Below are 13,675 nucleotides of genomic sequence, written 5' to 3'. Positions count from 1 at the left end.
ATTCCAGTATTTTCCTAGCAAAATTCTTTCGGAAATGGTAGCATATCGGAGGATGGCAATTTTTCTCAATATTTCTCAACATATTTACGATGAGCTGCATATCTGTTGTCTACACATGTAACCAGTCTAGAAAAAAACTAAAATGTTTTGAGTGCCGTTTTAAATTGGAGCTTCGAAAATGAAGAAATGGGAAAAATCAGTCCAGCATCTGTTACGTGTGTTTTAATATCAATTTATCTACAAAATATTGACACCTCTGCATTCTGAGGTTGATGGCAAGTGCACTGTTACTGAAGCAAAGGGACGTATCAAAAAATTACAAATCGACAGACTAACATTTTACCATCAATCGATTTTGCTCATTCAATAGGTTCGGTGCTTTGAGCAGTCTTCTCAACAACGTTTCGGTTTGCCGACCATTTCTGGAATCAGAATTTCTAGCGCAGTATGCCGTACTTGTACTTCCACCATCATATGAGAGTCTTCAAGTGTGGTTTACAGAGTACATTCTGCAGCTGCCCTCAGTTGGTCCACTCATGATGAAACACACTACATTGTTCAAAGACAGAACACAAGTAAACAAAGACACCAGGTGTGTCCGAGAAAGTCACCTTCATATTCACGTGAGCATTCAGAGTGTGCTTCCAGTAGCCGTTAACTGCAAAGCTTGATGCTTTCGTAATCCACGGAATTAGGCAGACGGGAGACAAAGTCCTCCAAGGAGGCGTGAATGCGAGCTACCTCGCCGGCAGTCAGTTTCAGTCGGTGTCGGAGGAGACAGGCAAACAGGTCCAATCTGGGTTGACCCTGTGGCGATAACCGATTGACCCGGTCACGTATTTCCAAGAGCTGTAGCATGGCCGTGTCCTGGGAACCTTGCGTGTACGGGTAGTCCAGTTGCAGAATCAAGTCACGAATAGCCTCTGGGTCAAAGTGCATACTGTAACCAAAGACCTGAATGCTGTTGATTTTCATGTAGCCCAGATTGCGTCCAGGATCGGTCACCTCCAACGGTTCGTAGTAGACGCTGTCGTTGGCTGCGTTTGGTGCAGTTATTCGGCTCCGCAGGTACACATGGATGGTTTCGAAGAACGTCTTCCACTTGTTTCCGAGGGTCAGAGTCCAATTGTAACAGTCAAAGGGCAGGTCCAACTTTGTGGCCTGCCAGTCAGGAAAACCGTTCTCATTGACGGGAATGTACCAGCTCTCGGAATGGCTCCCTCCAAAGGGGTTAATGTAGAGGGTAAGCGCGGGCTCCAGTGTGCTGTTCTTGGTAAGGCAAACCTGAAGGGAGATTCCCAGCAGCATGTGCACCATGTTGGATTTATACTTGTTACTTTTCAGAGTCAGCAGCATACGCTTTCTCCAAGATGGGTCAAACCAGCTATTGAGACGCATGTCGTTGCTGATGAAAATTGCATGAACCTGAAGAAGAAAATGAAGAGCACAGTAAGGACCTGAACTTGCAACATAAAAGATCCTTTCTCTTTGTTTCACTATAATCCGGTATATTTACATGAATGTGCATTGACCCTATTCAAATGAATAAACCAATCAAACAATACAAATTGTGTGCTGGTCGATTTCGAATTTTTAATCGTGATTAGTATCATTCCATGTTTTGGCTTTCGTACAAATGAGTCAACAGATTTTGAAACTACCTCGAGACTACGATCCAATCTCTGCAGAAGGTAGCCCAGTTCCAAATCTTGAAGGTCTGTCTCGAAGCCCAAGTAATTTTCTGTGGAATCTGCCACCATGGGCTTACAGAGCCCTTGTAGGAGGGCAAAGCCTTGGTTGCAGCCCCCGCAGCGGGTGTGGTTGTCTGGCGCACACTCGGTGCAAGCGGAGCCTTCGCCGACGGCACAGGGCGGAGGGAGCTGACAGGGGACGTGTTCGTATCGACAGCTGCAGCTGTGGAGCTCCTCGGAGAAGGCGCCGAGCTGGTTGTTCTCGGAACAATACAAGAGAGACTGGAAATGACTCAGCCAGTAGGCCTGAGACCTGCAGCGGGGGAAAAGAGACAAAGAACACACTTTATCCTTCCACTTTCGCAGCAGCGACATGCCAGACAAATTTACATATTCACAAGCTTAGAGTGAGAGCACAAACCGAACCGGATGTATTGGATTATATCTACTTTAAAATGTCCCTTTTCTCAAAGCAAATAATTGCATTCTTAAGTGACTTGAATTTGGAGTTCTTGGCCTCGATTGCTGCAGAGGGATCATCATGATATGATTCATCATCAAGGCCCATTAGTGTTTCTAATGCTATTGATTATGTTGGGGGAAAAAAAATGCTGCCTGCGAGCTCACGGCCGGTGATTAAACATGAGGACGAGACACAATAAAAAAAGATGTCTTGGTTGGAAATCCTAGCAGCTATTTGTGAATGATACTGATGGCATTCACATTTCATAATTAACACACAAAACTGGAAGGTAATTGTAAATGGTAAATGAAAAAAAAGTGTTGCATTTGTGACACAAGAAAGCTCCAGGTGTGCGTTCTCTCTCTCTCTCTCTCTCTCTCTTTCTTGACTGATTCTTTTACGTATGCCTGATCAACTTGTCGCTTACAACAGAGGGAAATGCATGGCAGCTGCTGCTTTGTTTTTTAATCTTTTCGCTTCAGTTTTGTTTCACTCTGAAGATGTGATGCTACTTTACTGTGGAATCAAATGTACTATGCTAATCCTTAAACGTTTGCTTAGTTTTAAACCAGTCTTGGGTGGCACTCACAAGGAATGTATATTAAAATATACTATATAAATATATATATTTTTTTATTATTATTTATTTATGATTTTTTTCCTTTTTTTTTTTGCTGACCTTTCTCTTGGCAATCGAACTTGCGGCTGTCGGTGACATCTTTTACTCAAACTGAAGAGCTTAAAGATGACTCTCTCTGCACGCTTGGCAATGACGCGCATGCTGTTCTCCAACTGCTCATATCGGCCGTGGAACACGGCGTCGAGTGACCACAAGTGTTGGATGGTGGAGATGTTCAGGAAATGCTTTTGGGGCAGCCTTGCGTGGAAGCCTTTGAATTCATCTGCAACAGCAGAAAGCACACACCCGATTGATAAAGGTTCCGGAAATCCCTCCCCTGGGTTAATTCAATTAAATCCATCAAGGCTTGTGTCAAGACCACTTAGTCCCGCTTCAATTGTCACACTCAATGATCGCGTTTTTGTGGCGGAGGCCCTTTTCGGTCTCAGTGTGACAATGCAAGGTGGAAGCATGCTCGGATGACTTGAGAAAAAGTCGAGTGGCTCACACCCATCCCTGACTTCAGAAACATCAAGGCTGCAGCATTTCATATTCCATATCCGAATATATATAAGGTTATGAAAGAGTGGGTCGGGCTGAAAAAAGCTGTTCAGCATTTGACCAAATATTGTGCTGCTGCTTTTTATTCTCCGTATTGTTTGGTGGCTCGAGCACGATGTGTGCTGATAAGGTGTCGCTATAGAAATCACTGATATCCTTTGCTGAAGGACATAATGACACCTTGGATGTTTGGATTCCGGGCAGGCGCTCGACCTTCTTTCCACCTGGATGTTAAAGCCTAAACTTTGAAAGTAATTGCACTTGGGCATATTTCAAATGAGAGGTTTAAAAAAAAGTTTCCGTCACCATTTGATTTTGAGGAATAATCACCGAAGCGGCAGTAATAAGCAAACATTATGCTAACAGCTTCCGTTCCAGCATTTCTCCACAGCAATTGGAAAGTGGAATAAAATAGCCTTTTATTGCTGTTTAATCTCCTCCTGACATGTTGTGAACTACTTGAGGCAAAAGTTGTTGTTGCTTTTTTTTCCCCTGCTTGGTTAAGAAATCTTTTGAATGTGTCCTATACAGACTTTGCACCGGGGGGAGAAAAAAAAACCCAGCCACTTAAATTTCACCTTAAGTTGCAGATCAAGGACTAACAAAAGATGGTAAAGATGACACTGAAGGTGTAATGCTTAGCAATTCGTATGAATAATTCATTACTGGAAAGTTTGATTTTGCTGCATGACAGGGCATGAATATGAAGAATTGATTATCCCCGAGAGGACGTTCTCACCTGATTCTTCAAAATCTTTGTAAAGCTGTGCCCACGTCTGGGTGATTCTCTCCAGACTCTCCTCCATGGCTTGGATGTCGGTGTAGGGACAGTTGCATTGTGGGAACTTGGCGTCACAGCTACACCAGCAGTCGTTGTCCTTACAGACAAAGCGGCCTTCCCCGTTGCAGGCGATGTAGCTGAGAGCCGCTTGCACAAAATCTTCCCTCAAGTAGTTCGGAAGAACCGTCTGCAAACCTGCCGAGCCGAGCTCGCTTGAGTACAGCTAGAAAGTCACGCCGGGTTTCGGAGATTTTTTCGACATCGACCGTGATATGAGATTGTGTTGGTCGGTGTTTTGTAACGCAAACATATCCGATATTCAGAAGGACTCAGGAAATTAATATCATTGAGAATAAAAAGAAAATCATTCTATATGTGGAGAAAGAACACTAACCTTGCAGCTGGACTTTGTTTTCAGGGCTCTGAACAAGCACTGAGCTAACAGAGTCAAGGTTGTCATAGTTACTGCATCCAAGGGGACCAGTGCGAGTTTCCGTCACCTGGGCAACAAGAAAAAAAATGAGGAAAAAAAAAACGCAATATGCAAGTCAAAATAAAGATGCCGGTCATTTGGGTGATATTAGTGCTTGGCTCGGTCAAATATTTTTTCGTCACAAATCTGAATATGTTCCACTTTCTCTTTTACAGAAACTCAATGGACGTCAAATGTGGACACGTGGGCTATTTTAACCAAACAATCCTAGATAGCCAACATAAGTTTCACCCTGTATGCCCCGTTTGAATTAAGTACGATGCATCAATCGTCGCAGCGAAAAAATTCAAAAACATGGCGACCTTTTTTAAGACTCGGTAAAAAGTGGCTAAAGGTGACGGATGATAAACAAACACAATGTTGCTCTGCCTTAATTTGCCTTGATGTCTGATTGAGGATGTTTCACTTGACCTTTGGCATAAGGCAGCTCCCAAGCACTCGAGCCACAGCCATTCTCATTTTTCTTTCTTTGTGGCCCGAGACACCCCACTTTGTTCAGCCACTCGTCCTAATCGCGCTTGTCATTTGCCACTTGGTCTAATTTGACTGATGGATGAGGTCAAACAAAGAGAGTCAGCCGCTCAGCAGCGATCCCAAATTGCACAAGACCTCAAATGAGTCACAACAGGTCGCACAACAGCAGCGCAAAGGAAAAGAAAAAAAAAGGGTGGGGGCAGGGGGGGAGCACAATTTGACTGCAATTCTTCTCCAATAATATTTCTATCACATGATAAATGCACTGCTTCTTTCATGATGCATTTTATTGCTGACATCAATGTGAGGAAATGAGATACAGCACCGGCATTGGGGTTGATGAATATTGAAAGCATATAAAGGTATTATTTGATATGCCACACGATACAGTGCATGGTAGAAGAAAAAAATGGAGTGATGAGCAGAGCTTTCAATTTCCAGCTTGCGTCGCAGCTGCTATTATATGAGAAAGAGCAGTTAGAACATTATTGGCTCAATGTATGGAAATGCACTGTGGGGGATCGTCTCTGGCCGTGACGCATTCATATCAAAGTCGTCGGCACAGACATTGAAAGAAAAATTGAAGGGTAGAAACCATGAAAAAAATGTGAGAATGAGGAGGTAAAAATTTGACAAAAGAACTTCAAATGTACAATCGGGAATCAAGTTTCATGTTGACGCTTTGGGAGTGTGACGGATGTGAAGTTTGCTTGTCATCAATCCAAGAGTGCTAGAGACGTATGGATCCGGCTGGAGCACCTCGCTCATGTTTAGCGGAGAAAAGGTCACACCATCGACTGAGCATTAACGAGCGAGCCAACATCGCCGATAGATTTCAAAGCGGCTTTGCTGGGGCGGAGCCTTCTCTTATCATGTGCAAACATCCCAACTCGAGAGAGAAATGGACGCAAACTGGCAAAGTGGTGACGGCGTCAAAAATTAGATCTTAGTTCAAGCCGTCAAATGATTTCATTCTGACCAACCAAATTGCTTTGGCATCCTACACGGAAGGAAGAAGATGGATATTGTCTATTTGTTTTATTGATTGGTTCAATACGTACCCATATTAGTATTAATGCTCATTTCATTGTTGTTTTAAATTCAATTTTTATTTGAATTATTTCTGGTGGATTGTGAACCCATTTTTCAGTTAACAATGATTTTGAAATGCACTCTTCAGCGATGCTCTTTCATGGGAGAATGAGCTTCAATTTCACCTTAGCATGCAGACGGCAGAGTGAGGTGGGGATGGGGGGGGTGGCTGTGCTTTTCCTTCCAACCCCCTTTGCTCAACTTGTTTAGCTTAGAGGGATCCGTTCTGCTAGCGTGTGGGTCAGTGCCCCGTGGAAATGATATACAGAGTGGGGGGAATTATTCCCCTTTGACTGCTTTTAAAAATGGAAACAGGTGAATCTCTGTGCTCTTCTTGCCTGTCAGTTCCAGCAGCCAAGTGGCTTTTGGAGCATGAAACACCCCCCCTTCCCATCTGTCGCTACAAAAGGGAACACAGCTCTGCTTCCGGCCGCCGAGCACGCGGCGAGACGTCGCCCGGTGAGCTCTGACGTTCTACAGAAAGGCTAATTCGGGTTCTGAACATGGTAGCTATGTGTGGAAGAATGAAGAAGACAGGAATGAGGGTCAGCCTCTCCTCTGTCGGCGTAATTGCTCGCCGCTCACTGAGGGTGACAACCGGTGGCAGCAACCTGTCACTGGCAGCGTTTCACAAGATTCATTTATCTTCCCCTCGCCATATGCGCTCGCTCGTCACGGTTTCCTGCTGACTCAATGTGCTGCTGGAGATTAAATCTCATCATGAGCACACCGATAAGAAGCGCCATCTCCGTGCTGTCTTTCTTTTTATGGCGGCCAACAAAGAAGGAACCGGATTCCAGAAGAAATCTTTCATGTTGGCCCATGTAAAAGTTTTGGGCTTTTACTTTGGAGCACAAAGTTTTGGAAGGCTACATTTGCACGTGTCTGCTCACCTTGATGGCGGTAGAGGCGATCTGGATGTGGTGCAGCTTGCGCAGAGTGCTTTCCCTGTCGATGAAGTAGGAGGCAGCCAGCTGGTGCAGCGCTTCCAGAGTCACGCTGGACGAATTACTCGAGTAATCGCTCACTTCGGCCTTCTTGCTGAGTTTTCGCTTGTCGACAAATATCGTTAAGGCTTCTTCTCCTGTGCAAACGTAGCGACAAGTTGTTGTGACTTTCACGCCCTTCAAGCTTTCATTCACGGTGACATCAACACGCAAACTCATCTAAAGCTGTAAATATACACTGCTCAAAAAATTAAAGGAACTGTTTTTTATCAGGCATGAATTCAATTACACTTTTCTGATAAGGTTTTGGTCAGGCATGTGGCAGAGAGGGTTGTTAATCACTTTCAGCTGCATTGGTGTTGATGGAATTAACAACAGGTACACTAGAGGGGCAACAACAGGTGGAGGCCATTTCAAGCTCCTCCCTCTCTTTTCACTACCCGAGCCCTACAGAATGACCTTCAGCAGGCTACTGGTGTGAATGTTTTTGCCCAAACGGTCAGAAACAGACTTCACGAGGGTGGCCTCAGGGCACGACGTCCTGTAGTGTGCCCTATGCTCACTACTCAGCACCGTGGAGCTCGATTGGCATTTGCCATAGAACACTAGAATTGCCAAGTCCGCCACTGGCGCCCTGTGCTTTTCTCAGATGAGAGCTGGTTTACCCTGAGCACCTGTGATAGACGTGAAAGGGTCTGGAGAAGCCGAGGAGAGCGCTATGCTATCTGCAACATCATTCAGCATGACCGGTTCGGTGGTGGGTCAGTGATGGTCTGGGGAGGCATTTCCATTGAGGGACGAACAGACCTATACAGACTAGAGAACGGCAGTCTGACTGCCATTAGGTATCGGGATGAAATCCTTGCACCCATGGTCAGACCCTACGCCAATACGGTATTTGCATTTTCTGATCCTCGTTTTTATCCTAATCTTTGTATCCGGTGTGCATAAAAGATGCTGACAAAGTTTGTAGGGCGGTCTACTGTAGTATGTTAAAAGGCAGCTGGGCCGTCCTATTCTTCTAGCTAATGAGTGTTTTGCTCCTCCTCAAACTAAACACTATGGCGTGGCCTCTGGAGGTTGTCGCTAATGTCATTAAGCTTTGTTTATGGATTTCCTTGACAACGCTTACGACGTGACTGCTGCTGTTTTTTATTTTTAGATGGACACATTCAAGGTCTGTTACCGCACGACCTATTACTTGATTTACTACAAGCAATCGGAATTTTGTTTTCCTGGCTCCACCGTCTCTTGCTGTCACTTTGTTCTTGAGGGCAATGCAAATGGTTGGAAGAGATTTGGTCAATGCGTGTCGGGATATTTAACGTGTTTGTTATACGTGCATACTGGCCACCTGTATTAATCACAAACTGCAGTGGTTGTGGCCAGTTAGCCTAGTTACTTAGAGACCATGTTTCTTTCCACGACACATTTCGGACTGAGTTGCTGAAGGGCAGACTCGTAATTTGACAATTGAGTTATTAATTTCATTAGTCCATCTGTCCTTTTGTTGGAGGCAGGCAGGCAGACATCTATCTGGCAAGCATCCAATGCAAACTCCTTCATTTCATACGGCCAAGTACTGGCCGAGATCCAGGCAGCTTAGACGGTCGCATTGTGTGGACGTCGACTAACAATCGAAACCGTGTTCAAGCAGAGAGGCACGTCTCAAGTCAAGTGTTCCTCTGCAAACCTTGGCAAATTTTGTTTGGCTCTCCACAGTATCTTAAATGAATGTCTTGTACCTTGAGTCATCATCTGCACTGCCAAGAAATCATACTTGAAACATTTTTTTTCAGTCTTTGTTTGCTGTTTGTGTTGCTGTCTCAGTTCCCAATTCATGTCTTGTTTCCTTTTGGTTTATTTCCAGATGTGGTTTGTTACTTTATTTCATTTTTGGACTCCTGTCAATTTTATATATATTGTTTCATTCTATGTACTCTGTTTGCTATTTGCTTCTTTTGAAACGAAAATGTTTATGTAACCAGTACTAACACATTGCTGATGGCAATGTCCAAGAGTTTCCGATTGTTACGATCTGTTGCAGTGACTAATTAAATGTTTTCAAATTTATGATAAAAAAAAAAAAGTCATCATTCTTGAAAATACACAATCCAATGTGATATAACTTCAGTTTACATCCGTTCCCAATCGGTTTACCTCCAAGTGTGGCGGACAGCAGGAAGTGGGTCCCATATTTCTTGATCAGGTTATCTGTGATCGTCTGCACGCTGGGCCTGCGGCCGAGGAGTCGAATATTCCTGATGAACTCGGATGTCAAAGGTAACGGAGACTGTGAGACATCTCTTCTTTCCGATGCCAAATTGTTCACCTTCCATCTCCCAAACTCCCTGCATTAAAAAAACAAAACAAAAAAACTAAAGTATGAAGTTCTGTGACTTAACTGAAGAACTTGACATAGATTTGGATTTCATGGTTTTGCTGGAAATGTGCGATTAGGTGCATTGAAGCGATGACTTGCAAACGTTGAAGCACATACAAATGTCCGACTGCATTAATGGAGAGTGCCGTGTGACAAACGGAGCGCCGTAAAATGTCTTGCGACGCCGCATTGACTATGAAGTGCATTTCCAAGGAAAGGACGCCTCTTAAGCATGCCACTTATGTCTCAACCGAAGGGAAAGTGCACTGACGCAGGCAAAAATGACAAACATGAAGGACATTAATTCAGATTTTTTTAAATGGTGCATGACCAGAAAATGTCGGGCTGTTACGAAAGTGACGTTTTTTTTGTTAATAGCGCCATCATGGCAGACAATCATCCGTAGGTTTGGTGGCGTTCAAGTTCAAATGACCTCTTCAAAAGGGACAGTGTGTTTCTGTCGAGTTGCGCGCTGCAGAATGAAAGCGCCATTCAAAGCCGCGGCACGTCTCGCGCAACGAGACAGAGAAGCCGGCAGGGGCCGAAGACAGGTAAAGAATAGAATTCACAAATCCTCCGAGCCCCTCTGCCGTTGGTTTTCTTCAAGTTATCATTGACTGCGATAAGCAAGCGGGGTTATATAAAAGCGCCGAGAGGCCAAATGGTTTGTCCCGCAAGTCGAACCGGATCAAAAAAAAGAAAACCCTGATTTGCAACGTAACTGTAAGTTGTTATCGTGAGCAGTTTCGGCATCACCCTTCGACTCTTTGGCGGCAACACGGCTTACTTGTTTAAGTGATTACATTTCTTCCAAGTTCAAGATTCAATTTGTATTCTCAGATTTGTGAAGCAACCTGCTAACCTTACATTCAATACTACACAAACTAGAAATGTTTATGAGGGTTTGAATATAATGATGTAAATTTTTGGAAAGAAGACTTCATGCAACTTGAATTCACATGTATGCAACTTTAAAACAAACAAACAAACAAACAAACAAACAAACAAACAAACAAACAAAAAAAACCTCATTTGGTCGACTCGAGACTTTGGCATTTTGTCCAGCAGTCTGGAAGATGACGATTGAGTGTTCCAAAACGGGCAGAAGAAAGTGGCAGCAACAAATGAGGTTTCCAAACAATGGCTGCTCACAGGAGAATTTTTTGGGATGGAAAGAATGTTTCCACTCTTCTCTTTCCGATTGTCTCCAACAAAAGAAGCTGGCTGCGATCCAATTTGACTTTATATGTTATTCCTATTTCACAATAGATGTGCAAAGAATGCCATCACTTTCTAGCATATGCTATTTTCGAAACTTGTGAAAAACTAATTAAATTTCTGTCAGCAGGCTATTCAGTATGTGGAGATACTTAGAGTTGCTGAAAACCCCGAGGAAATATTCAGAGGGAAGAAATGACAGTGTACATCAATAAAAATATTCATAGTCTTGAGAAGCAGCACCTGAGGAATCGGCTCTAAAACGTTTGCTAAAACCTCTTCAGAGCACCTGCCTGCTCCCCTGTGGTTTGCCTAATGTGCTGATGCTCATTGTACTTCACAGACATTACATCAAGCAAAGAGACTCCAATTTATTTAGTCATCACTTAATTACAGGAAGGTCCCGAGGGCTTTGCTTGCAAAATCAGACTAAGACTAAGATTTAGAAAATGACCCTGAATTGTTTGAATGGTATTTGTGTGCTCACATCAATGGAAATCAGGGAATTCAGTTTTGAAATGCAAATTTCAAAAATGTTAAAATGGTTGAAGGACCCACACCAACATGCTACTCTCAATTGTGTTGAATATAAAAGTATGAAAAGTGGTTTTATTCAGCAGTAAATGCTACCATTTTAATAAGCTGACACGTGCTGAAGCTCTGGGATGAAAGTTGCTACTAAAATATTTATTTATTTACCTAAATTTTCAGACTATAAGTCGCGTTTTTTTTTTCATAGTTTGGGTGGGGCGACTTATACTCAGGAGCGACTTATATGTGATTTTTTTTTCAAAATTCAAAAATCCGCGATGTAGTGAAACCACAATAAACGAACCGCGATGTAGCAAAGGATTACTGTCATTTGAACTGCAAGTGACGTCAGCAGCGCGGCGGTTGTTTACATAAGGACAAAGGATATGATCACGGGATGACGAAGATGACGAAGGGCCCCACGTTTGAAGGATTTATTGATTTGGAGTGACACAAGGTTTTAAAAACTGATTTATGTTAAAAGTGCAACTTATACTCCGGTGCGACTTATATATGTTTTTTTTCACTTTATTGTGCATTTTATGGCTGGTGCAATTTATAGTCAGAAAATTACGGTATTTATTTATTTATTTATTGATTTACTTATTTGAAATAAATATGATGCCAATCGCTGGCCACAGTGAAGACAAGTCGTGTTTGATTGAGTGCACAGCAGAGCGGTTCCCGTCCGCCAGCCAGCCCATCCTCTTGTCTTGATCCGACTCAAGCGAGACAGATTGCATTGAGTGAATTTAATTTGGAGCAATTCACAATCTATTTACGTTTTAGGCTGACTTTTTCTTGTAATATCATGACTATTAATCACTGCCACATTGTGCTAATCTGGAGGGTTTCAAACACAACCTTCCAGCTGACAGAATCCTCTCAGGGGACTCGCTGATCATGTGGAGTAATAAGTACTAAGAGATCTCTAATCACTTGCCCACATGATAAGACTATTAATCTTGCCGCCCACACTACTCAGCTACCTTTTGCCAGGGAGGGAAACATAAAACCGCTTCGACGTAAGCCCCGATCAACGACACCGTAAAACATCTGTTAGCTCCAGACAGTTAGTTACGTGGCTCTCCGTTTCCGGCATCTCGGGCGACATCATTCCAAGCCATTCATGACACCGTCTTCACTCATTTGAACACGGCGCCGCCGCCATGCTGTCAAGACGGCATGGCGGAAAAAAACCGAATAATTAATTTGAGCATTTGACAGGACGACTACACGAAAAAGTGATAACCGGCCACTTTCTTCATCTGCAAGTCATATTTGCGAGATTGGCATCTTGTGAATGGCGGCTGTGATAAAGCTTTTCTGTATAACAAGAGGCAAATAATAATCGGGCACATCTTCTCCGCCGCGTGTCGTAATTAAAGACATATTGTCATCTGGCAGTTTGGTCTGTACGTCATCTGGTTGTCAAACACAATAAGGACATGCGCAACACTGAAGGAATACAAGAAAAAAGATGAGCAGCTGGGAAGAATCATGGTGACAAGTGTATCTGTTGTTACCATAAAATGTCCGCCAAATACCTTGAGAGTTGGATAATGTTTCACAATATTTCTACAACTCAGCATCATGAATTTTAACAAGAGTATGGTTCATTTTCTTCCGTAAATGTACATTTCTTCAATTCGAAATTTGAATGGGCTGAAATATTTTCAGTGCAAATCTAAAAGTCAGACTGCTAAGAAACAAACTGACTTGGGGAAACTTCTTGTTTCTACTCTCAATGCTGATCAAAGCAAATTTATTGCTGGCAGTGTCTTCAATCTTGGAGGCTTCATTGATCACTGCCTCATTTGCAAGAAAGGCTAATTAATGTGATGATTGGGGAAAATCCTGGTTAGACTGCAAGCACTTGCAACTCACCTGTATATCTTGTATCTGGTGGAGAAGCCTTGCCTGTTCTTCTCCACAAAGTCGATGTACTCCGGGGAGTGGTGGAAGGGCCCCTTGTCAGACAGCAGCCAATCTAAGGGGCCGCCGGGCTTGTCGTTTGGCAGCCGAGCTGTTGCCGCCGCTCGCGCGGAGCCTAAACAAAGCCAGCAGAGGAGGCCGAGGCTGAAGATGGGCCATCGAGCCATCAGAGATGAAAGGAGCTGCGGAGGGACGAGGCGGCGGCTGCTGCTGCTGGCTGCGGAGGAGGAGACGCCGGTCGGTGGGGGGTCATTAATGGCCACGTTCTCTTTTTGCAAGCTGGCTCCTCCACTGCTCCCGCAAAAAGTCCCTCATTACCTCAAGACTCACAGCACCTAAATGGAAGAGATTAAGATCAAGAACAAGATCAGATATCGACATTATTGATCTGATGAGTTTCTAATGAATGTATAGCTTGTCAAAAAAAAAAAAAGAGATGAAAATGAAAGTGGAGGAATTTCCGACCACCTACTGGTAGTTCGTTTGT

The 13,675-nt window shown here is 43.5% G+C and overlaps 1 protein-coding gene across 1 annotated transcript; it reads right to left on the bottom strand.

Moving 5' to 3' along the window:
• Window positions 1–220: 220 nt before the first annotated feature.
• Window positions 221–13,355, bottom strand: LOC147046784 (BMP/retinoic acid-inducible neural-specific protein 3-like). The gene is made up of 8 exons (XM_085927834.1): window positions 13,141–13,355; window positions 9,282–9,472; window positions 7,068–7,258; window positions 4,510–4,615; window positions 4,074–4,310; window positions 2,834–3,056; window positions 1,662–2,004; window positions 221–1,425 (listed from the first exon to the last, which is right to left on the bottom strand). The coding sequence occupies exons 1-8, from the start codon at window positions 13,353–13,355 to the stop codon at window positions 655–657; spliced, it is 2,277 nt and encodes a 758-aa protein (XP_085783960.1). The 3' UTR covers window positions 221–654.
• Between the last annotated feature and the right edge of the window lie 320 nt (window positions 13,356–13,675).

Source organism: Syngnathus leptorhynchus, chromosome 13 (genome assembly GCF_054491065.1).
Source record: "Syngnathus leptorhynchus isolate UIUO chromosome 13, UIUO_Slep, whole genome shotgun sequence".
NCBI classification, from domain to species: Eukaryota; Metazoa; Chordata; class Actinopteri; order Syngnathiformes; family Syngnathidae; genus Syngnathus; species Syngnathus leptorhynchus.
Note: the sequence above shows the minus strand (reverse complement) of the source record. Positions and strands in the feature narration are given on the sequence as shown.